Genomic DNA, 27,669 nt, shown 5'->3' with positions numbered 1-27,669 from the left:
TGAGAGTGTAACTTATACAGCTTTTACTAATTCAACGTAGAAATATTTACAACTTGATGGGCAGCAAAGAGTAGCGACCAGTTGCAACTAAAAGACATGAATGATGGGCTGCAAAGATCAGCAAAAATTGATAGATGTTTAAATACGACAACTCTTAAAACTTAAATTTGATTACCTTTATCCATCTTCAAATTTATAGCGAAGTTATTGCTGACTTATGGGCAATATCATAAACAGAGATGAGAATCTCAGCTCCTATCAGGATAATAATAAGCCATTCCAGAAAATCTGATTTCCTATTTTGAAGAATTTCTTGTAAAAAGCGGATATTATGCTGCAAAGAAAGTTCGAAACGCATTTAAAAAAGCAAAAAACTAATGGTAAAAAGTCCCAAAAAGTGAAATTAGTAAAAAGCCAATCTACCTCCACAAACTTTAACTTAAAATCAAGGCTTGCAAATCTTTGAGTCAATTCAAATTCATCCCGAAGATACTCCCATATCTGAGCATACTTGGCATCTTTCCAAGCAATGTCTGATCTGGAAAAAGCCAAAGAAGTCATCCACAAGTTTTAGAAATCTACTAAATATCAGCAAGTCATGTAAAACATTAGATAACCTACAAGACTACTACATCAAAATTAAGAAATAGGTTCAACAATGTTTGCAGAGTCTGGAGGCTTCCTTCCGCCTTGAGGCTCGACTCAAGGTGCAACTCTGATAAAATGCCTCGAAGATTTAATGATAGGGTTCTTTTCTACAAAAGACTTGTGTCTTACCCAAAGAGGCATCGAAAAGGCTCGTATCTTATGAGATGTGCACATTTTGACTATGGCATATGGCTTATGAGAATTGCATAATTTCTTCTTTTCTTTTTTGCTTTTTTCTTTTATCTTTTACATTTTTTTAGCATCATTACGTAATATAGTCTTTATAATTATAAATTTGTTCCTGTTATTCATTCAATTTACATACAATCTGACTCTTCTTCCATAGTTTTGTCGAGCCAACACTTCAGCTTCTATCTTCTAATATTAGAGTGGGATTTTTTTGGTTATAGTGGTTACATGAACTGTAAATAGAGCCAATTTATTTTACAAAGAACAGTACTACTAAAAATGTATTCACTATCAGCATCTTAACATTCAAACACAAGATCCAATCACGTCTTTGCACACACGAATCGATACAGCATTTTTGTATGGTGTGACAAACTCAACTTGGAGGTGAAGACTAACGCTACCACAAAGGCAATTTTAGCTGTTTAATGGTTAAGAGAGCATCTTGATTGGCCAAGGACCAAAAATCATCCTTTATTGGATATCCTAACCGCGCTCAATACATGAAGCACGAAAATTTAACATGCATTATTCCTTGCAAATGAAGGCACTTACGTAGATGGTAAGGATGATCCAGAATCTAGATTGTGAAACTTGGTTCATCAAAAGAAAATATATATATTTCCTCGATCAAAAGTCCAGCCTTTGTTCATGCATGAATTTGTGACATGTGGGACACATGGACCTGAATCTGGACAGTCCAAAGGGTAAGCGAACAACTGGATTGGCCAAGTACAAAATATCTTGCATTGATATCCTAACCATGTGCTAGATACAATATCAACTACCAAATTAAACATACAGTGAGGATGATCCAACGTCCAAAAAGTGTGAAATTTGTTCATAGCGATCCAAGAGATGGCCCAGGATTTGGATATTCCAGATGGATAACCTTGGATGCTATTTTTTATTTGGAGACCGGTAATTATAGATTGTAGCCTGTATAAGTTTCCGTGAAGGCTCTCAATCAGATGGTTAAGATTCATCCAAGCAGTATTAACTTCTGCTGCTGCTTTTTTTTCACCAAAAAGATGATGGAGGAGAGGCCTGATCTGGACATCTGATTGCTAGAGAAGAGATGGAGTGATGAAACTGGACTGGGGTGGACACAACTGGAAGGGATTGAAATCGTGGAGAACCAGAATGATTCAGAAGATTATTTGAAAAATCAACTTCATCCTCTCATCCTTGATTTGTTTATGAAAAATCCAAAACTAAAGTCAATTAAATTATTTGACTTCCTATTATTCTTCTTTTTTTCTTTCTATTCTATCACCCAAATACCACCAGATTTCCTAATAATAGGGAAATGATAGAATTCTTAAAACAAATCTAACTTACAACATTTTCCTAAAATTTCGAAGTAATAATCGATAAAATAACTCTAATTAAGGAAATTCGACATACCAGATTCGCAAATAGAGTCAGTGTTGTAATATTCTTCCAATTTTTGCGGCTTTCCAAACCCTAACGTGTTCTTTTCCTTTTCTTTCTTTCTTCTTTTCATTTTCTCTGTTGGCTTGGCTTGGCTCGGTTTCCCTCCTGTCTTCTTCTCCAATCTCTTTCCTATCCTCTCTAGTTTTTCCTTTTTCCCTCTTCTCCTTTCCTTCCTTCCTTTCTTATTTTTTTTTTCTGTTTTGCTTCAAAGAGAATGGATCTAAGACTCAATTCTTTGGGTGTTAAGTAAGATAAAGGTGGTAGAGTCCACACACCACTAACTCCCCCAATTCACCTCACAATGACAATTCATACCCTATTTTACTTACAACCCCTTTCTCTCATCAACTTCACTTTAAACCCTATTTACATTCTTTAATTTAATAATACCTAAACCCTCCACATTTGAATGTCATTCTAATTACATCCAATCCTAATTAATTAATTAGTAAGTTGATACTTAGTTTAAGATAATAATTAATTAATATTTATTTTATGTGTGAGCAATTTCTTGCATTTAAATATATTAACTAATAATGAGACATGCTATGTTGTTTATGTACACTACATTCATTACCTTACTATAAGTTATCCAAATATCACATACTTTTATTATAACATATAAAATATTAAAAATCTAGATAATTTCTCAATAAATTATCATTTGTTATCATTATTATTAACTATGATATTATAATCTTATAGGCTAAATCAAATGTTTTAATTACATTTAACTTCATATTTGAAAATTGTTGGGTTCGGGTCATTACATTTACCTCCCCCCCCCCCAAAAAAAGAAATTTAGTCCTCTAAATTTACATGCCTAGTTATTGAAGAGATGGGGATACGTTTCTCTGACTTCATCTTCTCATTCCCAAGTAGCTTCTTCTCATGTGTGATTCTGCCAGAGAACTTTGACCAATGGAATCGATTTGGTCCTCAAAGTTTGCTCTTTCCAATCTAAAATTTGAACTGGTTGCTCTATATATGATAAGTCATCTCGAATTTGCATTGGCTCATAAACTATGATATGGGACGGATCTGGTTCGTATTTTCTTAGCATAGACACATGGAATACGTCATGAATACCAATGAGTTGCAGAGGCAATGCAACCCTGTAAGCAACTTCTCCTACTCTTTCTAGGACCTCAAAAGGTCCAATAAACCTTGGTCTCAACTTCCCTTTCTTTCCAAATCTCATGATTCCCTTTGAAGGAGATATCTTCGAAACACATGATCTCCAATCTGAAACTCTAAATCTCTCATCTGATTATCTGCATAACTTTTCTGCCTACTTTAAGCAACTCGTAGGGATCTCAGATAATTCTAACCTTCTCTGTAGACCCTTGTACTAACTATGACCCAAGAAGTTTTCTTTCTCCTATCTCATCCCAACAAATTGGTGATCTGCAACTCCTCCCATAAAGAGCTTCATAGGGTGCCATTCCAATACTCGATTGGTAGCTGTTATTGTAAGCAAATTCTATCACAGGCAAGTGTTTTTCCCAATTACATTTAAACTCTAGGATGCAAGCTTTGAGCACATCTTCTAATATTTGATTGGTTCTTTCAGTTTGCCCATCCGTTTGTGGATGGAGAGCTATATTGAACTCTAGCTTTGTTCCCATGGCCTCTTGTAAACTTTGCCAAAATCGAAAAGTGATCCTCGGATCTCCATCTGAAACGATGGTCACTGGTACCCTGTGTAACTTCACAATCTCCCAAACATATAGCTTAGCTAAGCTATCCACAGAATACGAGGCTCAAATGGCCAAAAAGTGGGCTGATTTAGTCAATCTATCTACAATCACCCTTATTGCATCGTGATTACTTCTAGTCCTCGGTAATCCCATAACAAAGTCCATGGTAATGTTTCCTATTTCCATTTTGGGATGGGCAATGGTTGTAACATACCAACTGGCCTTTGATGTTCTATTTTCACTTGTTGACACACTAAACATCTGGACAAATACTGCGCAATCTCCCTCTTCATATTGTTCCACCAATAGTTGCTACGTAGATTTTGATACATTTTTGTACTATCATGATGGATAGAATAACAAGAATGATGTGCCTCATCTAAAATCTCATTCTTTAACCCGGCATCATCTGGTACACAAAGTTGTCCACTAAATCTCAAACCATTATCAAGTAATTTAATTGACTTTAATTTTGGATTTTTCATAAAAGAATCATGTTTACTTTTGATTTACATGATATATAATTTGGATTAAAGAGATGTGGGTTGAGTGCATATTGAAAAATATTTTGGGTGATTTGATTCATACCATAGAAATATTATATTTTAGATGAGTTTCATGTTTCGATATGTTCCAATAACGATTCATATTCATATAGAGCGAGTGGGTTTAACACAGACAACTAGGACACAAGTGATTATTGCGGCCATCCAACTCACCTAGTTGGGCGTGTAATCATCATCCCACCGCCCATCTCTTTAGGTTGGTATTTTAACCAGATATCAGTGCGGCTGAGACAGAGTTGGTGTGACCGTGATAGGTGTTTGGGTAGGCACCAAAGTGAAGGATTTGACATTTTGAGGTATAAATAGCCATCATGGCCCATGTTTTGTATAAAAACAAAGATATATACTACATTAACCAATCTAGGGTATTGTAGCTAGTGTGCTCTGTAGCCATTAAATCTTATGTATGTGGTTTAGACGTATAGAATGTGGATGGTGAAATATAAATATGTGGATATTAATTTTTGGGTGTGATGGAGGATGGATAATATTGTAGGAGCGGATGAATATATGATACTTGCAGCAAAGTACTTAGAATTATGGATGTCCTACATCAGGTTCTGGCAAAAAAAAATAATAATCCATATAATATTTGGGCTTTTTGAGGATTTTAGGTTAGTTCACCCTCAGGATTTGGGATAATCCAGATTCCAAATCCTTGGGCGTGACAGATGCATTATCCTCCAGAGAAGGGAGAAGATAAAAACCATAGTAAAATGCCCAAAGAAGATGGTGAAGAGAGGTGAGGAGGAGTGAGCTGGTAGCTTAGTAGGCCCTTTCTTGGGACATAAGTTCTCGTTTGTTGTGGTAAAGAGTGTTGTTGAGAGACTTTGGAAGCCAAAGGGTACTATAGAAGTTTTCTCCATAGGGAATAAACTCTTCTTCTTTAAGTTTGGTGAGGAGAAAGACAAAAAAGTTTTGCAACAGGGCCCTTGGTTCATCTCAGGTAGAATGTTAGTGGTGAAAGAATGGATGCTGAGTATTGAGCTAGACAAGCTTGAGACTTCAACTATACCAATATGGGTCAAGATCTACAACTTCCCGAATCAGTTCAGGAACCCAGATACTATCAGCTTTATTGCAAACAGGATTGGAAAACCATTGTTAATGGACAGCGCTACGGAAGAACTCCCAAGAATGAACTATGCAAAGATGTGTGTGGAACTAGATGCTGAAGAGGAGCATCCTAAAAGCCTCAAGCTTTGTGTGGAATAAGGGAAAATGACAAACACTGAAATTGAATACAATTGGTTACCCCCCAGATGCTCGAGCTGTTGCACCTTTGGGCACTCTAAACCTAACTACCCTATAGAAAAACCCACTAGTGAGGCCCAAACAAGGAATAAAGATGACTTAGGCAAAAACAAGGAGGTTATAGGAGAACAAAAGGAAGGAGATAACCAGGGGTGGAAGGATGTAGGAGGATGGAACAAGGCAAAAGGGAAGTAGTAAACGATGGAACAAACTCTTAATCAATGTTTTAAAGTACCTAAGGCGTACTTGAGGCGTTGAGGCGAGGTATAAGCCTCAATTAATTTAAAAAAAGATCCTAAAAAATATATAAAATTCATAAAAAATATATATATATAAAAACAAGTAAACAACCTTCAAGCATCAAATAAAAATTAAACATTAAAAATGTAGGGAACTGGCAATGTAATATAGTAGCAAAATAGCAATGTATTATCACTCATTGAGTATCAAACATCAAATAAATAACTACTCTAGGGCTAGGAATGAAGTTTTAGACCCTATTATAAACTAGAGAAGAATTAAAACAACTAAAAATCATCTCCATCATCTTTCAAAGAATCATCATGATATCGGATTACTCTATCATCCTTTGGATTTGTCTCTATGTCTTCATAATCCTCTTCATCTATCAAATGCAATAGGTACAAAGTTTAAGAATGTACATAGAAAAGTCACATACCTCAAAATCTTAGAAAATCATTGATTTCTTGGTTCTATTTGATCACAATCTTTGTAAGAAAGTTGTAGGAACCCACGGATAATGCAGATGAATATTGAAGCCTCTAGGAAGAAATCTTGGTGTAGGGAGATTTTACGGTTTCAAAGAGAAATTTTAAGAGTATCTCTTGATAATCTAAGTTTAGAAGACAAAAAACACTTCTATTTAGTAGGGTTATGTAAATAAGCGACATTGGGGGGTATTTATGTAAAATAAAGCAAGAAATTAATAAATATAGATTGATTTTTTGACTCACGATATTGGGTTCTGCCGAACCTATTGAGGCGTAAGCCTCAGTGCATATTGAGGTGTGAAGCATGAGGCATACACCTCATTCCACTTGCTTAAGCCTCCCTAATGTTTGATGAGGCTTAAGCCTCAAGGCATGAAGCCTACGCCTCACCTTGAGGTGTACGCCTCATGCCTTGAGGCGTAGGTTTTTTAAACCACTGCTCTTTATAACAAGGACACTCAAGATACAGCAAGTAGAGGTAAAGACAAAACTCCCACCCAAATGGGGAACCTGCTGAAATGGAATGGGAAGGAGACCTATTGGGGAGAAATAGCACAGAAAGGGAAGAAGCCAGCAAGGCCAACGAAGCCCAACAAGAGGAGTCAGTCCTAAGGGAACCTAGAGTCAACAACCCAAAAGGAAAAGGGTCCTCACCTACAGGGGGAAGAAACCTCAACAAGATTCTGGAGGAAAGAACACATTCCAGAACAGCAGCACACCAACATCTAACAGATTCCAAGTGTTGGATGAGGAGGAAGACAATAGGAGTGTGGAAATAAGTAAATGGGGCACAAAAGAATATGACAACATTAAGGTGGATGACGTTGACATGAGAGGTGAAAGTAAGTTTCCCAGCCTGGAACAGATCAAACAAAACATTCAGAACATCCAAAAGGAACCTGTTAAAGGTGGCAGCCAGAAAAAAAAAAAAGGAGAGGTACGAAGGAAGGAAGGTGGTACCCCAACTCTGTCTAAATGAAGATAGCATCATGGAACATTAGATGGTTGAATGATCCTTTTAAGCAACAAGAAGTTAGAATGTTTGGGAGGAAGCATGGAATCACTGTTATGGGTATTGTTGAAACAAGGGTAAAAAAAAAAATTAATAAAGGGACTATTACCTCTAGAATTTGGCCAGGCTGGAGCATGGAAGATAACTATAGCCATGCCCTTAAGGGAAGGATATGGTTGGGGTGGAACTCTGAACACAAGCCTTAGTGTTATTCATGAAGGAAGGACCTTCATGATCAACATGGTGTATGGTTCAAATAGAAGGTTAGAAAAGAAGGGTCTCTGGGAGGAACTTGAGTGAGAAGGTAGGAGGAAGACCTGTAACCCAAGCTGATGTAGAAGACATAGTGGAATGCTTCCAAAGAACATGTTTGATAGATCTTAAGGTCATTAGCCGTCAATTTACCTGGAGTGATAAGCAGGATGGGAGAAGGATCTTGTCTAGAATTGATGGGGTCTTGACTAATATCCAATGGGTTGATGAGTTGAACGAATCCCAAGCTACCTTCCCTACAAGTGGGATATCAGATCATGGTCATATGGTGGTTAACATGGAGGCTGAACAGCAAAACACATTGAGGCCTTTCAAGTTTTCCAACCACCGGACAGACCAGTAGAGTTTCCTCCCCCTTGTAAAGAGTGTGGGAAACTCCTGTTAGAGGGAGCCCAATGTTTAAGCTTGTGCTCAAGTAGAAAAACCTTAAAGAAGCTCTAAGAGATTGGAGCAAGGCAAACTTCGGAAGAGATAAGGAAATGGCTACCATTCTGGGTAAAGAATTGGAGACTGTGCAGCAAGCAATCCAGACTGCTCCCTTAGACCTTCACATCACAAGGGAAGAGAAGAGAATCACTAATGATTACTGCTACATGGCTAGAAGAAGGGAAGCTTCTCTCAGAAAACAGGCTAGGATCAACTGGCTTAAACTTGGAGATAACAACACTGAGTTCTTCCACAAATCTCTCAAGGCTAGAAGGGCTAGAAAAGAATTCAAGCAATCCAGGATAGAAATGGCCAGTGTGTAACGGCCACATCATCTGTCACCTAGAGTTAGGTGTAAGCTCGCCCCGGAGCTACCCGGGAGCACTCATGTAACAGTATGTAAGACTCGTTATGAAGCCATGTCAGCCCCCGTACCAGGGCATATCTGTTAGCTTAGGGTACGTGTCAGCCCCGTGTCAGGGCACACTTGTTAGCTTAGTGGCATTTACGTAATAAGGGAGTATGACCGGCCTCTACTTTTGATGTTTCCTTCTGGAAATCTAGTAAAGACTTAGCATACACTTTGTAGGAAGGGTGTCAATGCTATCCCAATCCCCGGCCTACACCCACGTTGTTGAAGCCTTGAAGCCCAGCTCCGTGGAAGTCCCGCGTGTCATAGGATCATCAATTGCTTGTAACGCATCTATTTGCTTTTGTAACGCGTTACACCGTGTAATCAATATTATATCAACAAAGTTGCCTCCGGGCTTTATCTCGTGTTGCCTTGTTTACTTGTTTGCTAGCTACGTGTGTGTGGTGTACGATCATTTTACAGGCTTGCAAGTGGATTTGACCCCCTTGCGCCGCACGACCCCGCTTCAAAAGAATAGTGCCATGACACAGTGGCTGCAAAATTCTCAGCAGGTAGAAGAGGAGATCCTTCAATTCTGTAAGAAGCTATCCCTCCAATGAAACTTGACCTGAACAGTTCAGGGAGATCAGAGCTGAAGACAAGAACATGCTAACAAGACCAATCACAAAGGAGGAGATCAAATAAGTCATTTTCTCAATGGATGGTGACAAAGCACCTGGACCTGATAGGTTTACAACTAAATAACCAGCACTGTTGGGACATCATAGGGGATGAGTTTTATGTTGCCATTGTTGAGTTCTTCTACAAAGGAAAATTTGTTAAGGAAGTCGATGCAACTGCCATTATATTGGTTCCAAAGACTGATAGACCTAATAAGGTGGGAGATTTCAGACCTATAGCATGCTGCAACGTTATCTAAAGTGTACCTCCAAGATCCTTGCCAACAGAATTAAGACGAATCTGCTTTTGTTCAGGAAGGAATATAGGAGACAACATTATTTTGTCACATGAGCTCATCAGGAACTTCCACAGAGATAAAGGTTCCCCTAAATGCATAGCCAAGGTGGACCTCCAGAAGGCCTATGATTCAGTTGCATGGGAAGCGACTAGCAAGTGTCTGGAACTCATGAATTCCCTTGAAGACTTCATAGCTTGGGTATGGGGCTGTGTGTCAACACCCATGTACTCCCTATCCATTAATGGGTGCCTCAAAGTCTATTTCCCTGGCAAGAAAGGGATCGAAAAAGAAGACTCACTCTCACCTTACTTATTTGTCATGATAATGGAGCTGCTGTCAGGAGACCTTCAAAGAAGTGGTAATAAGGAGCTCGAACTAATGGCCAAAAGCAAAAATCATGAGGTATCCCACCTTATTTTTGCGGATGATCTCATGAGTTTTTTGAAAGAAACTGAAAGATCTACAACAACAGTAACCAAAAGCCTGGAATGGTTTAAACAAGGAACTGGTCTTAAGATCAATAAAGGTAAAAGTAATGTGTTTTTTTCTAGAGTTAATGGCAGAGAGGAGGAGTCCCTCCTTACAAGCATCCTCAAGATGAAGGAAGGACGGCTCCCAATGAGATATCTTGGCCTGCTACTGACAACAACTAGGCTAAAATGCCAAGATTGTCAGCCTTTGGTAGAAAACATTACAACAAGAATCAAAGCATGGAAGTCCAGGTTCCTCTCTTTAGGTGGGAGAATTGAGTTGGTTAAATCAGTGTTAAGCAGTAGCCAAGTGTACTGGACAAGTGTTCGTGAGTTCCCTTGCAAAGTTACTAAGGAGATTGAAAAAATCCTAACCAGATTCATCTGGGCAGGGCCCTTAATGGAAAAGAAGCACCGTGAAGTGAGATGGAGAAGAATGGCTAGAAGCAAGGTGAAGGGATGCCTGTGGTTAAAAGATCTAGAGCTCTTCAACAGTGTTGGTATAGCCAAACAAGTTTGGGCTATAATTACTGCTGAAATGAGCATAGGATGTATTACATTAAGGCATTACTGGTTGCACCATAGTATCCGCTTATTTCTTATTCAATATAAATATTAAAAAGTTATTGTTCACAGTGAACAGTAATCACTATTCCTCTATGATTTTCTATGCTTGATTCTTTCTTCTTTACTTCTATATGCTGAAAATACCACAATTACAAACAGAAAATTTGTGGGTACAATGGGTGAAAAAGAACCGAAAAAACAACACTTTTGGAGCATGAAGATCCCAAATGAAGCCCCGTGGATTTGGAGACATGTTTTAAAGACAAGGAATCTAGTGCAAGAATCTATCACTCATGATCTGGGGAATGGTAACCAAACATTCTTATGGCATGATACATGTCACCCAGAGGGAGTCCTCATGGCAAGATTTCAAGAAGTGCTCCGTTATGACTCTCTTCTTCAAAGAGAGGCCAAGATGTGCAACCACATCAGGAACAATCAATGGATGCCTCCTTCCTCCTCGAGAGCAAACTTGGAGAAGCTCTAGACCAGCTTATTGAGGTGGAAATGGATCCTAATTAGGAAGACAAGGTGATTTGGAAACCAGAATCAATTGGAAGTTCTCTACTGTTTCAGCTTACAGCACTCTCAAGTTGAATGGCACCAATGTGAGTTGGTTTGGGCTCATTTGGTTCACCAATAGGATCCCCAGACACTGTGCAATGACATGGATGATGTTGAGCAAAGGTCTAAAGACTCAAGAGCGCTTTATGAGAAGAGGGTGTATTTCTTCCCCCACGTGTGTTATGTAGAGCCTCTCCTGAAAATGAAGGGCATTTGTTCCTGGATTGCAACTACTCCTATGATCTTTGCAATGTATTGACAGGCTCATCATCAGAGACGTTCTGGTTGTGCAGCAAGAAGGCTTGAAAGTGGAGGATAATGCAGTTAACAGAAGACTTTTGGACTCCTGGAATATTGAGACAGTACTTTCACAGAATTCTAATTTATTATACTTGGATTAGACCTCTTGAAGGGTGTTACATGCTAAATTCAAATGGCTCTATGCGTGGGAATAGTGGGAATAGAGGGGAAGGGGCAATCATCAGAGATCGTGAAGGGAATCCTCTTTGTGGAATGGCTACATGCACTGAAGCAAAGTCAGTTTTGCAGCATGAACTGAGAGCGCTGGGGAAAGGCCTGAGATTAGCCATGACAGCTAATATTAAGAAGATTTGGATTAGAATCAACTCAAAAGTGGCAGTTAACAGCATCAAAGGAGAATGTGAAATCCCTTGGAAAATGGCCGGGATGGTAAGACAGATCAGAGAGAACCTACTGTTTTTTGAAGAGATGAACCTTGATTTCTGCTACAGAGAGGGCAACTATGTTGCAGACTCCCTAGCTTCCACTCTTAACTCCGTAGGTAGAGTGGACTTCGCTCATGATGTATTTCCTAGTGATCTCAAGAACATTGTAACAAAGGATGCCAATGGGCATGCCTATGGAAGATTGTAAGCCTTTTGCCTTTCCTGATAGGGGGTCTGCCTAACCCTAATTAACTTTCCAAAAGACAAAAAAAGATTATGCTTCTTGTCAAAACAAGGGCTATGGTATAATCCAGGCATTATTAACTTTTGTTTGAGAGTAAACCAAAGGTTGGCCCAGCATTTGGACAAAGCCTCGAGAAAAGGTACTAAATAAAGAGATTCAAAGGTGTATAATGTGGACATATCTTGTCAAATAAAAGAGAAGTACAATAAATGAGAAATATCCCAAAGTCGTTGCAACTTAGAGGATTTGAAATAATACAATGCGCCAACTGACACAACCAAAACATTTTTGCCATTCAAACATATATGTAAACTTAATCTTGTTCTTTTTTTCTATTTTTTATAAGAGAAACGAATTTGATAAGTTAAGAAAGCCTGGAAATGTTGTAATGTTTATGGAGAAGAAACAACATTAAGCAAGCATTTAAAGTCTGTCTTTCAGCCAAGAAGCGTGTAAATGGGTATTAGATGATTGTATGGATTCTTCCGACAATAATCTTTGCACATGGATTTCAGAAAAACACCAATATCAGCTTTTTGAATGGAAATCCAATGAAGTAAAGGTTTGTATTGTAAATCCTGACAATAATGTTATTACCTCTCAAAAAGTCCAAGTTTAAGAATCACATCAGCCAGATTAGAATTCGCCTTTCCCACTAACTGAAAAAGCTTTTTCCTTTCCATGGTAAAGGTACCCGTTTTCTCCATCCCACGGTTTATGTCTGTGAATTCGGCAACCATTCCATCAACCTAAAAGAAGAAAAAGAGGGGGGGTGCTAAAAGTGTTATCAATGCTCAAGGACAACGGCCGCACATTTGCAATTTTAATATATAAAAAAATTACCTGTCGAACATAGTAATCAAGAGCAATGCTTTGACCAAGAACGCTACCAATGGTACGAATCCCGTCTGTGTTCAAATACTGCAGCGTTATATAGTCTAGCCCACCTTGCATCCACGTGTGTAACGTTGGCTTCTCTCTCACCTCATACTCTACATTTCAGCACAAGAAGAAAAAAAAAAAGGTCAAGTTTTACAATAAACTTACAATTTCTGGGATAAGTAGCATCGCAGAAAGCACCAAGTATTTGAAATAGTTGAAAATAACAACATTGAGAGCATAGAATACCCTACTTCACATAATATCCCAATTGAAGAGCTGAAAAAACTTTTAGATTCCTAAAAACTACAGTAGTGTAGATTCAGCATGCTTAAAATTATAGAAAGAACTACCAACCTACTTAAAACAATATTGGCTTTGATATTTAATCGAAATAGTGATAATTGTATGGGCCTCAGGTTCACCGTCAAGCTTATTTATGTGAACACATGAAGACAACAATGTTAGGGTAAAAATTATGTATGCAATTGTACTATATACTCATGCCCTTCTGGTTTGGGGGTGGTACTGAATAGATGCAGGTCATGGTCTAATTTTGAGATCTGGAAATCTAAAAAGGATGGTCTGCAACCCCATAGTGAAGGAAAGTTTAGATAAAAGAAAGACCGAGAGAAGGAATCAGGGAAAGTTGAAGTGAAAGAACAGAGAATTATATTGGTAGAACAGAATAATGGTGGTGGTGGTGGTGGTGGTGGTGGTGATGGGCACCCCAACCAAAGGCAAGACGAAGGTATTAGTTGCAAACCTAAAATTTGACACTGTTCAGACAGTAAAAAATAATACACTTTTTCTCCCTGATCAATGTCCCCTTTTGGTCTCGACTTCTAAGTTATTCCGGTAGAGCCAGTAGACAAATACAGACTGGCATACTAAATATTACAGACTACAAGTTCCTTGCTGGCTAACTCAGGACTGTGATCAGGTTCAAATCGCATAAAGTAGGTAGGTCCAGATCTGGTCCAAGAACAATTGGTCTGGTCCAAAAAGGGTACTTACAAGGCAAATATATAATGGAACATAGAATCTCACTCCAAATTCGATCTGATGAGTGTCTGGAACAGGTCTTGATTGAATCTTTCAGAGAACACAATATATATATATTGGGAATAGGAGTAGCCCCTATAGGTGATAAACTAAGGGAAAGTCGACTTAGATGATAGTAGCGAAAACCCATTACAACCCCAGTTAAAGGACATGTGGGCGTTGAAGGTTCTAAAAGTGTGAGAGAAAGACTCAAAAAAAAGTGGATTGAAATGGTGAGAGCATATATATGAAAACTTTTAATGTGGAACGCAAATCAAGACAACAGTCAAGGGTTCCGACAAAAATTTTGTAATTATTTAAGTTTTCACTTAATTGGGTCCAAATTTATCATTTTATCATTCAAGATTATTTTATATTAATTATTTTTTTTAGTTTTGGGTTGTTTTAGGGTTTTATTTTTTTTGTTTTTTTGGACTTATTTTCATGTTTTATTGGCCCATAGTCTTAATATAATATTTAGGGGCAATTTAATAACTTTAATTTATCTTTTATTTAAATTTAGTAGGGTTGAAAAATTAGGAGAGAGAAAGTTACTAAAATTAGATTATTTTATTTAGTATTTTAGTTTTATTAGGATTCTTGGTTGATTTTCTTTATTTATAGATTGCATTAGGGTTTATTTACAGAGAAAATGATGGAATAAACAAAATGTTTTCTTTTGAATGTTGGTGCATTCAACGTGGATGATGATATAGAAATCATTGGGGTGATTCTAAGGTAAATATCATTTTTTCTTTCTTTAATTTTCTTCTTATCCTCTATCTTTTCTTCAATCCATCTTTTCTACATTTTTTTTATTTGTAAGAAATCAAGAAACCATCAAGGACGTTTTAATCCTCAAGTTTCAGGAAACCAATCCATAAACTTTGTTTTCTTGATTTTTTTTTCAAAAAAATCTTGAATTCTCTTGGTTATTGATTTTTGAGTCTTAATTCTTGATTCTTCAAACCTACAAACCTCAATCCTTAGTCCTTTCTCATTTTCTTTAACCCCTATTTCATTAATCTATTTTCCAAATCTACCATATACTTCATTACCAACCATTTTTCCATTGTCACCCAAATCCACCAAATCAGATTCCTTAAACCCTCCCAATTTCATCTTCTTCCCTCGCCATCCTACATCAACATTGGATTTTATATGAGACGTGGCTCCAGACAGAACAGAATGGAGAAAAATGATTCATTCAGACAATCCCAACTTTTTGGGGTAAGGCTTCAATGATGATAATGACGTAATACAGTGTATTTACTTACCTGTATACTAAAGAATCAAGTCCTTCATAGATCCCAAAACTTCGATCCAAACCCTCAAACAGATAGAATCTGGTCTGATCCATCGACAGTCCCACAAACTATTCATCAACCTATTTGATCCCATTTGGTTGAGGATGCAAGCACAGTCATTAAAAAAATCATTTTTTTTAATAAAAAGTCTAGTTTAAAATGTGTTTTGTACATCTAACAATTTAAAAGACTAAAATAAAATAAAAAATTCAAAAAATTTGCGTTATTACGTTTTAAAAACTTTTTTCAAAAATAATAGTAACTCATTTTTTTCTAGTCATATAGTTAATTTTTGTGGTCTTAGGGTTATTTATGATTAGGTTCATAAATGTTGTTTAAAGAGAAATTCGATGATAATATCTTGATGTTATGATTTAAAAAAGAAAAATCGATAGTGCGTTATTTTGCTCAAAAGATACGTTGATGGTCAGACTTTTTTTTAGCACATGGAATATACAACTACATGTGGAAACATGTTATCATGCATAGTTATTCAATAGTATTTGTTCTCAAAAATATATATTATAAAAAAACCTTGAAATAAATGTCTAATGTGTTATACATACATACATATATACATAAATACACACACACACACACACACATATATATATATGGATCAGGATCCGTATACACATATATCTACAACGTGTTTTGTCCTATGTGGGCTAAAAGATCCGGATTGATCTGATTTTTGGTGAGGATATCTCTGTGATGAATGAGGAGATCATCCTCACCAAAAATCAGCTCAATCTGAAATTTTTAACCTCGTCAAAAGTGGTTTACAAAAAATGGACGGTCCACAATTCTTCAACTCATAAATATGGGGTTAGAAGTTTTAGAATTAGCTGATTTATTTGTGAGGATGATCTCCTCATCATAGAGATCATCCTCACCAAAAATCGGATCAATCCGAAACTTTTAGCCCACTTAGGACAAAACATGTTGTAAATATATGAGTAGATATTTGTGTCCATGGAACGTGACCACATATATATATATATGGGTCACGTTCAATGGCAAACTTTTTAGCAAACTTTTTGGCAAAACATTTTTCAAAACATGAGTAAGAAGTTTTGGAATGGGCTGATTTTTGGTGAGGATGATCTCTACAGTGAGGAGATCATCATCACCAAAAATCAGCCCATTCCAAAACTTCTAACCCCATCAAAAACAGTTTACAAAAAATGGACAGTCCACGATTTTTCAACTTGTAAACATGGGTTAGAAGTTTTGGAATGGGCTGATTTTTGGTGAGGATAATCTCCTCACCGTAGAGATCATCCTCACAAAAAATCAGCCCATTCCAAAACTTCTAACTCATGTTTTGAAAAATGTTTTGCCAAAAAGTTAGCCATTGAACGCTACCCTATATATATATATATCCATTGTTTTTATGCATTTTTTTTTTTTTTTTTGTCCCCCCCCCCCCCCTCTTTTTTCTTGTTTCTTTCCCCTTTCTCCCATTTTTCCAAAGTTTTCCCTTGCCGTTTTAAACCCATGTTCCAACTTGGTGACTATGAATGCAAGCAGACCTTTCTCCATATTGTCATGGCCGGGTAATTTTCAGTTTTGCATTCATTCATTATCATAAATTGGTGTCTCTTCAGCCTTCATAACTCAAATTTTCTACCATTCAACAGAACTATCAAAATTTATCCAAAGCTTTGCAACATTTAAACCAATATCTAAAAAAATCGGCTGAGGCAATGACAACTTCATGGTTGATTAAATACATTTTGGAAAAAGATTCTCACCATCCTTTCTCATTTCTGGAAGCAATCCTGAAGCATACCTCTCGACAAATTTCAGATACCCATTGACCTCATGTTCAGGAACATTAAATAAGACGATGGATCCATACTGGAAAACTACCAAGTAACGGCAATTACTCCCACTTAAGCTACCCTCCAGAACCTGAAATAAAGAACTTAAGACATAGCTCTCAGATTAACATTCGGTTTTTATAATCATAAATGCAGTACTATTTGCCTTATATCTTAGAAATCAGCAGATTAGATAATCCATAAAATGTTTTTAGTTCCTATTCAAAAATTTAGCGACTTCATTCGAGCAATTTCAAAATTTCTACAAGTCCTACACAAAGTATTCAATATCTTGACCATGATTTTGAATAAATATTGAAATTTTATTTAAATTTCAGCCATGAACAAAACTGATGCTGTAACAAAGCTTCAGAACCTTGACTCAATGCATGATATCAAAATGCAAAAATAATTTCAATATTGATTGTTAAGTTACTAGATCTAGGAATATTTAGCTGTTATTAATTTCCTTTTCTTGTATAGCAAGATTTTTTTTTGATAAGTATAAAATATATTGAAGAAAAGAGGAGGAACAAAATAAAAGAAGAGAAGGTTAAGGTAGCCCCTCAAAGAAAAGCAAAAACAAACGAAAAAAATTTCAAAACATCAATGATCACACAAGGAATTCCATCTAAAAACAAAATCATTGAAAGTAATCCCCGCAAACTCTATCTTCAGATTTGACCAAAGGTACAGAAAGCCCAAGATCTCCAAGAAAACGCCATGAAAGCTTCTCGCCTTACTTTTGAATATCCTATTAGTTATGTCGTTCCACAACCCCCAAGCAATAGCCAAGGGAAGCATAGCCCAAAGGTATCTTTTTCTAGAGGAGAAAGCATTATTGCCCCACTCTACTAACAACAACAAAAACTTCCGAAGTAAGACCCATTTAATACGGAAAAGCCCAAAGAAAAGAAACCAAATATCATGAGAAAAAGAGTAGTGAATTAAAATATGGTCAACCGATTCCCCATCCCTCAAACAAAGAGAATAGCAATTGCGAGTGATCCAACCCCGTGCAATCAAATTGTCCATCGTAAGAATCCTCCCTAAAGAAGCCAACCAAACAAAAAAGAAGATTGTAGAAGGAACTAACTTGAACCAAATGAGACTCCGAGAAGAATTGCTCAGCAAAAGGAATAAATCACTTGTGAAAAGAGCAAACAGAGAATCTCAGATCCTTCGCCCTTGTTCATTCTCACCTATCATGATCGCTTTCGTTAAGATGAAAAGAATACAAGAGATCAAGGAAAGATGTCACCTTTGTTAGCTCTCAATCATTAAAGTTTCTCTTGAACCCCAAATCCCCAGTAGAAGTGGAGTCATTGCAAATCAAACGCTACTAGATCAAGTAGTTCTTCAGAGAACAGGCATACAAGGACGGAAATTGAGTTGCCAGAGACGATGTGCCACACCAAATATCTTCCCAAAATCTGATTTTGTCCCCTGTGCCCACTCTAAATCTAATCCCCCTCTCTCAAAGTCCTTACTCGCCTTAAGAATCCCCTAACATACTACACTCATACGAGCATTTAGCTTCATTGTTATACCAACCTAACTTCTTCACCCCGTATTTAGCTGTAATGACCCTTCTCCACAGATTACCTCTCTCCTCATCGAACCTCCAAAGCCATTTCCCTAAAAACGCTCCATTAACCCATCTAAGACCCCTAACCCCCAGCCCCCCATTCTTCTTGGGCATGCAAATCAACTTCCATCTTACCAAATGATACTTCCTCATACCATTCTTGTCATTCCACAAAAAATTTCTCATAAACCTTTCCAATCTGATTTTTATAGACTTAAGAAGCGAGAACAGGGAGAGGAAGTATATCGAGATACTTATTAAGGTGTTTTTTTATCAAAGTTACTTTCCCTCCTTTTGATAAATATTTGGCCTTCCACGTACTCAACCTTTTCTCTAATCTCTCAATCACAACTTCACAAATTTTGTTACTATTGTAGGAAACTCCTAACGGTAAACCCAAAGAAGACGTGGGTAAAGTATCATGCCCACAACCCAAAGTTACGGCCATCAAATGAATATCATTCACATCTCCATCCCCAAAAAATTTACTCTTCTGCAAATTGATATGTAATCCTAAAATAGCCTCAAAACAACACAATAATACACGCAACATTCTCACTTGATCCCTCGAATGGTCCAAAAACACCAATGTATCATCTGCAAATTGTAAGTGAGAAATCAAATGACCGTCATTGTTCACCTTAAACCCCGATAGCTTTCCTAAATCAACAGCTCTTCTAAAAAATCTACCCAAGGCCTCTACTACTATAAGAAACAAGAACGGAGATAAAGGGTCCCCTTGCCTTGACCCTCTCGAACCCCTAAAGAAGCCAGTCGGACTCCCATTGCTAAAATCAAATAAGATACTGTTATAACGCATTTCATGATCCAACTAATCCACTTCGCTCCAAAACCCATCTTCCCCATCATATATTCTAAGAAGTCCCAACTCACATGATCATAAGCCTTTTGCAAGTCTATTTTCCCAATCATCATCTCTTTCTTGCCCTTAATCCTCGAATCAAGACATTCGTTGGCCATCAACACTCCATCAAGAATTTGTCTTCCCTTAATAAAAATCCCTAGCTCTTCATCGATAAGATTAGGAAGAACCACTTTCAATCTCGAAGATAACATCTTGAAGATAATTTTGTACACAAAACTCACCAAGCTAATAAGTTTGAAGTCTCCTAGCTTATCCGGCCTGACTCTCTTAGGGATCAAGGCCACAAAGGTGTTGTTAAGGTTGTAGTTAAAACAATTCTTCTCTTGTAACTATTTGATGACTTTCATGAAGTCATTCGAGATGATTTCCCAATAATGTTTGAAGAATTCTATAGTAAATCTATCCAACCTCGAAACCTTATCCCCACTCGTCGAAAAAATTGATCTAACATCTTCCTTCCCAATTTGTCTTTCCAGCCACACCTTATCATCCTGATTTAACGACTTGAACTCTAAATTATCTGATTGAGCTCTTATGGATTCCTTTTCCTTGTAAAGATCTTTGTAATAGCCCACCACCCCTTACCTAATTTCCTCTTCTCCAACCACCATGATGTCCTTGATGGACAGTTTGGTAAATTGATTACTTCTTCTGTGGAAGTTGACAACTTTGTAAAAAAAATTGGTGTTATTATCCCCTTATTTCAACCATTTAATCCTCAATTTTTGCTTCCAACTTATCTCCTCCATAAGCGCCTCTCTTTGAAATTCTAGTTTCAACTCCATTCTTTTACCTCTTTCAACCGTAATCAATTTCCTTTCTTCCTCTTTTTCATCCAAGATTTCGATCTCTTTCAAGATCTTTTTTTTTCACATTGATTCTCTCCAAAACCTTTTTATTCTATGTTTTCAGCTTATCTTTTAAGTATCTGAGCTTATTCTTAAACACACAACCTGGATTTCCTATGGAAGGGCACTCATTCTACCAATTCCTGACGAGATCTAAGTAGTTGGGATGAACTAGCCACATGTTTGCAAATCTGAATGGTATGGGGTGGTCTTTTAGGTTGCCTTACCTCCAGAAAGATTGGGGTGTGATCAGAAACTGGGCTAGGACTGGCCAAATGAATCATATTTTGAAACTTTTCCTCCCACACATTGTCAACCAGAAACATGTCTATTCTGGACATCCTTGCGTTACTTTGGTTGTTAGACCTCGTGAATCATCTACCCAAAAGAGGGAAGTCCATTAAGCAATGTCTGCCAATAAATTCATTGAAATTTCTAATGCCTTTGAGATATTCAAACCCCTATTCTTCTCATGAGTGAATCTGGTGACATTGAAGTCCCCTCCCAGGACCCAAGGTTTCTCCCGACAACCCGCTACATCTTCAAGCTCCTTCCAAAATTGCATTATCTCCCTGTTAATAGTTGGCCCATAAATCCTGGAGAACACCTACTGAAAATATTTGTCACTACACTTACATAAAATAGAAATAAAGAAGGCCCCCATTAACTTATCTGTCACTTGGGTCCAATCTTTGTTCCACATCATAAGAATCCCACCAGCTGAACCTAAAGCAAAGAGGGTTATCCAATCGATGTTACTCCCCTAAATTTCCTTAATAATCTTATCATCGCAATTAGCTAATTTCAATTATTGAAGCGTAACAATGAGGGGATTTTTACTTCTAATAAAAACTTTCACTATGCAACATTGGAAACTAAACAAAGACCCAAAACAACCAAAAACAACCTACTTCTTCTCCAACCTAACCAATTCCTTATCCGTTCTTGATCTAAGTAATCTTTGTCATCTCCAAGGAGGCGATCACCCCAATTCATTATGCTCACCAACCCTATAACTACAGATTTCCTGATTATTCACAAAGTCTATGTACCCATTCTTCTCCTCAATTTCGTACACTCTATTGTTACGATTAAGTTGTTCCTTAAGAAAAGTTCTATCTCTCAAGTCCCCCGATGACCACTCTCAAAATCAGGGAGGACTCTCTATCCCCTGTCTCTAGGACTATGCCAAAATCTTCTGCCAAGTTCAGGGCTTCACTAGTTAGCCATTCCACAGTCTCCAATTCTGTCATAACTACCCCTTCCTCACGCATTGTCATTGATGGCTCATCTTTGTCCGGCCAAATTTCCATCATTATACATCTCTGTCCGATGAGAAACTTCCACCTACACTGGTTTCTGAGTAGGATGTAGTGATACCAAAGCTAACTGACTGACATCTTCCCTGTTCTCCCTACTTCCCTCCTCCTCTAGGACAAGTTCAAAGGATTGGAAGGAATCGATGGAGGCTGCAGAAAATCAAGACATGTCCACATAAAAAACACCACGATGAACAAAGAATGACACATCCCAAGAAAATTTCAAAGAAGCTAACACAGAACCCTTATGGAAAACGAGGTAGAAATTTTCACGAGGATACAATGAAAAGACCTAAGGAAGAGTGGTTGGGAGAGTAAAGTCTCTTACCCTTCAAGGCTTTTGGGTTAACAATCCCTCAATTATTACTATTTGGAGGTCCAGCAACTTTCGATCTAGCAGGGTGACGCCAAAGATCAACTCAAAGTCTGTCTCAGATTCTAGTTACCACAATAAGATGGTGCTTGGACTGATCACCTTCACCTTTCTTCTATTTAACTGCTTATGTTATCTTCACAATATGTTCTACACCCAAAGATGGACCTCCAGCCCGACTCGTTGTTTGCTGACCTTGTTCTTAAACCAAACTCTAGGAGTTGATCCCACCCTTTGTGGGTCTTTGATCTTGGTTGTCAGTTTGAAACCCCCATCTACGGACGAGATGTTGCCACATGTTACGATCTAAACATGGTTGTCGTTCTTGTTACGTTCCATCACTCCTCCCCCGTCGCAGGAGCTTACGGTACCTCAGAATTCGTGCCACATGTCCAAGTCTCCTAACCAGTTTTGTACCCCTGCTACATGTCATTTTCATGACCACACCTCACACTGCATTACCCCCACATGTAAATCTCTTAGACTGTCCCTTCGGTGATTTTAAATTTGGAAATATGACTGCTTTGTTATGTACGGTTGCCTCCACAGGCTTTGATTCCTCCAACCCTATCGTGTTAAGTCCAAGTTTCTCCTTTTCCCTCTAAACTTCCAAACCAAATCTGGGTTCCATTAGAGGACCTGTTCAATTATCAATCTTCTGGTTTCAAAACTTCATATTCATCCTTTCTGTTAAAGTTTCGACTCCATAGTAATGACCAACTCCACATCTTGTTTTGCTGCGTCGATTTTTATCCCAACTCTGAATCTATAACCTCCACAATACATGCACAAGCTCTTGAAGATTTTCTATATTGGGAATCCCACCTTCAACTTTGCCACCATCTGGTTTTGAAATCCACTTCTTTCAAACCCCTAACTGATTTCCAATCAGTTTGAAGGCATATTCACCCCAAAGGTGGAATGGAATCCCCCAAACTTTGATCCAAGTTCCATATTTTCTCCAGATTGAGTCTAAGCTATTGGCATCTACAAATCAGGACCGGATAGAGACGTACTTGTCTTTGATGACCACCTCGCGCAGATCTCTTATTGTTGAAGCTTCAAATCTATTCTCCAAGAAGAGAATTCTCTTATAACTACCCCAACTAATAAGCTTCCTATAGAAAGTCCCCTTCCATCACAGAGCATGGCAGCATATCCTCAAAAACTCCGCCCAATCGAACTCCTCTGACTTTGTTTCACAGATCAGTGCACAACTCCATCTACAAAAGACTCCACCCTTGCTGTTATATCTCTTATTAGTTCGAACTTGGGATACTGTTGCTTTCGCACTTACATAAAATGTCTTGTTCTCCTCTATTACATTTCCTTCTATCAATATCTGAGCATCTTTCTTTGTGTTATGTGACGAAACTCCGTCCCCCAAATTGTTGAAAATGTTTTTGCCTTTTTTTGATACTTCTACCCATCTCGTATCAAGAACAGATCCCTGGTTCTCCCCTCTCCAACTGGTCATGGTTACCTTCGATTCTAAAAGAAGCTTCAAAACCAAACTAACCTCGTTCCACCCACCACCCTCCCTTCCTTTAGGAAACATTACTGATAGTCTTTTGGTTGAGTTTGAAAATCTCTGAATTATCAGAAATCTTCCCCCTCTATAAGCATTTTTGGTTGCCAGGAGAAATTCCCTTTGAATGAGAACTTGTCTCTGAAAGATTCACCTGCTGCCCCTACTACTTTTAGAACCTTGCAAAGCCACATCCCTTCCTCCGAAAGCAAAGTCATCTGAGAGGTCCAACGTCTTCTAGATTCCTTGATTAGTAACCCTTTGTGATTATTCACCCAGCATCTTTTAAACTCGAAACTCTTGGCTTCGATCTTCAGAACTTTGCTCCCCATTCCTTCATTCATCTTTGTAGCTCAGTGTTCAATCTTTTATTTTTTCTCTATGTATTCAGATATGGAATTAACTCTCATTTTTGTCCATTACAGGCTTACAGCTGGTCTTGGACTTTCTTCAAACGCTTTCAATTCATCTAGTCAACTTTAAGATCTATAACAGCGTGTTCTGTAAATGAGGCCCTGAAGAGAGCAGAGATAGTTGAGGCAACAAGGAAGGCAATACAGGTGCTACAGGGGTACACCAACCTCCGCCTGCCTCATAAACTCGTCAACCAACAACTTCAACTACACAACAGCAGCCCCAACAGCCATCTTCTTATACATCCAATACTGGTACAACCCAGCAGCATCAACAGCCACCTGCTCGTACTTCCAATGCAAGTACAACCCAACCTCCTCCTGTCTCACAGATTCATCAACCAGCAACTTCAACTACACAACAGCAACCCAACATCTTTCTTCTCATACATCCAATATTGGTACAACTACACAGCAACAACAGCCACCTGCTCGAACTTCCAGAGCAGGTCCAACCCAATGTCTTGCCTCTAAAATGCAAACATATTCTTCAAATCTGAATGTTTATAGCTGGACTTGGACTTTTGTCAAACACTTTCGAGTCAAAGCCTCTCTAAATACCAAGCCTCTACAAATATCTTGTAATCATTTTTTCAATTTAAATTAAAAGAATAATGAGAACTAATTGTTTGGCTGCTTGTCAGCTCCTTTTAGAGGTGAGACTCCACTTTGCATTTTGTGTGGTGTTTCTCTATCAACTTATGTGTGGTGCGAGTCCTAATAAATAGGTAGATTAGGTTATTATCTACAACTTTTGTCCTTACTTTTTATTTCTACAATACCCAGACACTAAGGGTCTGTTCTTTACAGAAGCCAGCTCCAACTCCAGAAACGCTAGCTTCTGGAAGAAGTAGAAGCCCAGAGCTTAAAAAACCACATCCAACAGAAACTTGTTCGTTATAGAAGCACATAAGCCAAAAATAGATGTTCTTTTCACAGTTTTTTATTGCTGGATTCTGATAAAATGATCAGAATACCCTTAATATTGATAATGCACCAAGAATGCACCAAAAATAGCAAAATACCTTAATAAATATATAATTACACTAAATATATATACAATAAATTTATATTAAAAAATTATAAAAATAATTATTTTCAATTTAAATAAATTTATAAATTTTATAATTCTATCTAAATTTCGACAGCTCGTCCTCTTAAAAATGAACATATAATAAAGAAAATACCTCATAATACACAATCCAACATCCACATAAAGATGAAGGGTGTTTTGGTAATAAAGTAGTGATGATAAACTGCTTTTGATCTTGGTAGTAAAGATGAAAGGTATTTTGATAATAATCTCCTTTTGGAAAATGAAGGGTATTTTGGTAATCCCCTTTTATTTTTTAAGGTTAGGTTTGGTTGAAAATTTGATTAAAGATAAAGGGTATTCTGGTAAAGATGAAGGGTATTTGAAAATTCCCTTTGTTTTTTAAAGTTAAGTTTAATTGAAAATTTGATTAAAGATGATAGGTATTTTGGTAATTGGTAAAAATGAAGGATATTTTGGTAAAGATGAAGGGTATTTTGATAATCTCCTTTTATTTTTTCAGGTTAAGTTTGGTTGAAAATTTGATTAAAGAGGAAGGGTATTTTGGTAAAAATGAAGGGGTATTTTGGTAAAGAAAAAGGGTATTTTAGTTATCTCATTTCATGTTTTAAGGTTAAGTTTGGTTGGAAATTTGATTAAAGATGAAGGGTATTTTGGTAACTACACTTGAGCCGTTTTACATTTTTGACTTCCCGCAAAAGACATTTGAAGAAACCCCTCTTGGACGACTTCTTTTAGGAGCTACTTTTGGACTTCAATTGAAATCCGCGAGAGCTAAAAAAGCCCAAACAAACATCATTTATCTGGCTTTTTTGGCTTAAAAGCAAAAAAAGTTGGCTCCTGAACAGGGCCTAAAACTCTAATTTTTACTACCCTTAAAAAAACAAAAACTAAACACTCCAATAATTTACTACCCTCTTCCCCCCCTCCCCTCCCCTCCCCTCTCTCTCCACCCTCCACCCCAACAGCCATATAACCTTTATTTCATAATAACAATGTTGTTAAAAACCATCGCAAATTAAACCCTAATGGCCTAACCCCAAAACCCCACTTTCCAGTCCATAAGACCCCTTCTAGGCCAGCAACTTAAACCTTGGACACAATTAAACCCTACAACAATCAAACCATTGGTTGTCCTACATCAATTTTGGTACCAAAGCTGATTTCCCACATTAGGTTTCCCCACCTAAACCTAGACCATCGGCAGAAGAAAATTGTGTCCCTCTAAACTGTTTTAAGAACCGACCACAAACCTTTCTGGATAAACAGTTATTTGAGACATACCACAAGGGGCCTAGATGAGTTTAACTGATTCCATTTGGATTCAGATTTGTCTTTCTTTTGGCTGATCGATTGGGATTAGTTTAGTTCTTTTGAAATAGAGGTCTTCTCTATTTGTTTCGGATAAAGTTAGGAGAAGTTAGGTTTGAATAATAGTAGGAGAAAATAATTTACAATATCTAGCTCAAGACAGATCCCTGTGACACTTTTTTATTGAAATTAAATGAAGTTACTTTGTGTTGGGTGTCAAAGCCAAAGTTACAAGAATCACTCCTCATAGTGATGGAGTGATTCTATCACATGTTAGTCGATTGAGGAGCAGAGCTGCTTCAATCTTTGTCTAAATTAATTATAAACTACCAATAAATTAGACTTCAATCCCTTTTATCAAATGCTACATTATATAAAGTTGATATTTTTATATTTTTTTCTTTTGGATTGGAGACCAAAGCCGCATCGAATAAATTATAAACTAATGATTACTCTTCAATTATTTTTATCAAATGCTACATTTTATAAATTCAATAACATGCTAAAACTTCAAACAAAATGATATTTTAAAAGAACAAATAAACACAACAAGCTTACTTCACCGAATCTAAGAACCGAATAATTGATCATTCGAGACGCAGGTGGAATAAAATTGTCCTTGTTCTGTTCCACCAAGCTTTTCAAATCGATACTGAAACCCATAAACACGAATTAATACAAATAAATATCCACTAACCTAATTTTAAAAGTTATATTAATTCGGATAAAAAGAGAAGCAAACCTAGTAGAGAAGAAAAAAGCCCTAACATTAATCGACGTCTTCATCTCCTCTTCGTTTGCGCCATTACTACCATAACCGACCTCTGAACACGAAACTGGTTCGTTAAACTCGAATGTCTGAGGCGAAGGGATAGAAGAGAAACTTCTAACAACGAAGAGAACACTATTGTTGGATCTGAAAATGAAATTGTGATTTCTTGGCTGGGTGAACGAAGAGAACAAACTTCTTTGGGAAGTTAGGGTTAGGGTTTTAGCAGATGAGAGACAGCGAATTGTGTTGAAGAGAGCAAAACGAGGGTTTGTGAGGAGTGATTGAGTGGTTTTAAGGACCGACACCGAAGATGGAGAAGAGAGAAGAAGCATGATCTTCGAGTGCTTGTGGATTGAAACGTTTCTCCACATTTTCAGCTAAAGAAGATACATTTCATCTGTTTTGGTGGAGTGAAACTTGTTA

At 37.4% G+C, this 27,669-nt stretch overlaps 1 protein-coding gene across 1 annotated transcript; it reads right to left on the bottom strand.

Moving 5' to 3' along the window:
• On the bottom strand, positions 1-27,669 carry LOC147384680 (protein RETARDED ROOT GROWTH-LIKE-like). The gene is made up of 7 exons (XM_086426867.1): positions 27,217-27,669; positions 27,033-27,126; positions 17,086-17,245; positions 12,942-13,090; positions 12,696-12,847; positions 424-538; positions 1-334 (listed from the first exon to the last, which is right to left on the bottom strand). Exons 1-7 carry the CDS (start codon positions 27,615-27,617, stop codon positions 194-196), a joined length of 1,212 nt encoding a protein of 403 aa, XP_086282993.1. The 5' UTR covers positions 27,618-27,669; the 3' UTR covers positions 1-193.

This window comes from Akebia trifoliata, chromosome 15 (assembly GCF_017979445.1).
Source record: "Akebia trifoliata isolate Shusen 1 chromosome 15, ASM1797944v1, whole genome shotgun sequence".
NCBI classification, from domain to species: Eukaryota; Viridiplantae; Streptophyta; class Magnoliopsida; order Ranunculales; family Lardizabalaceae; genus Akebia; species Akebia trifoliata.
Note: the sequence above shows the minus strand (reverse complement) of the source record. Positions and strands in the feature narration are given on the sequence as shown.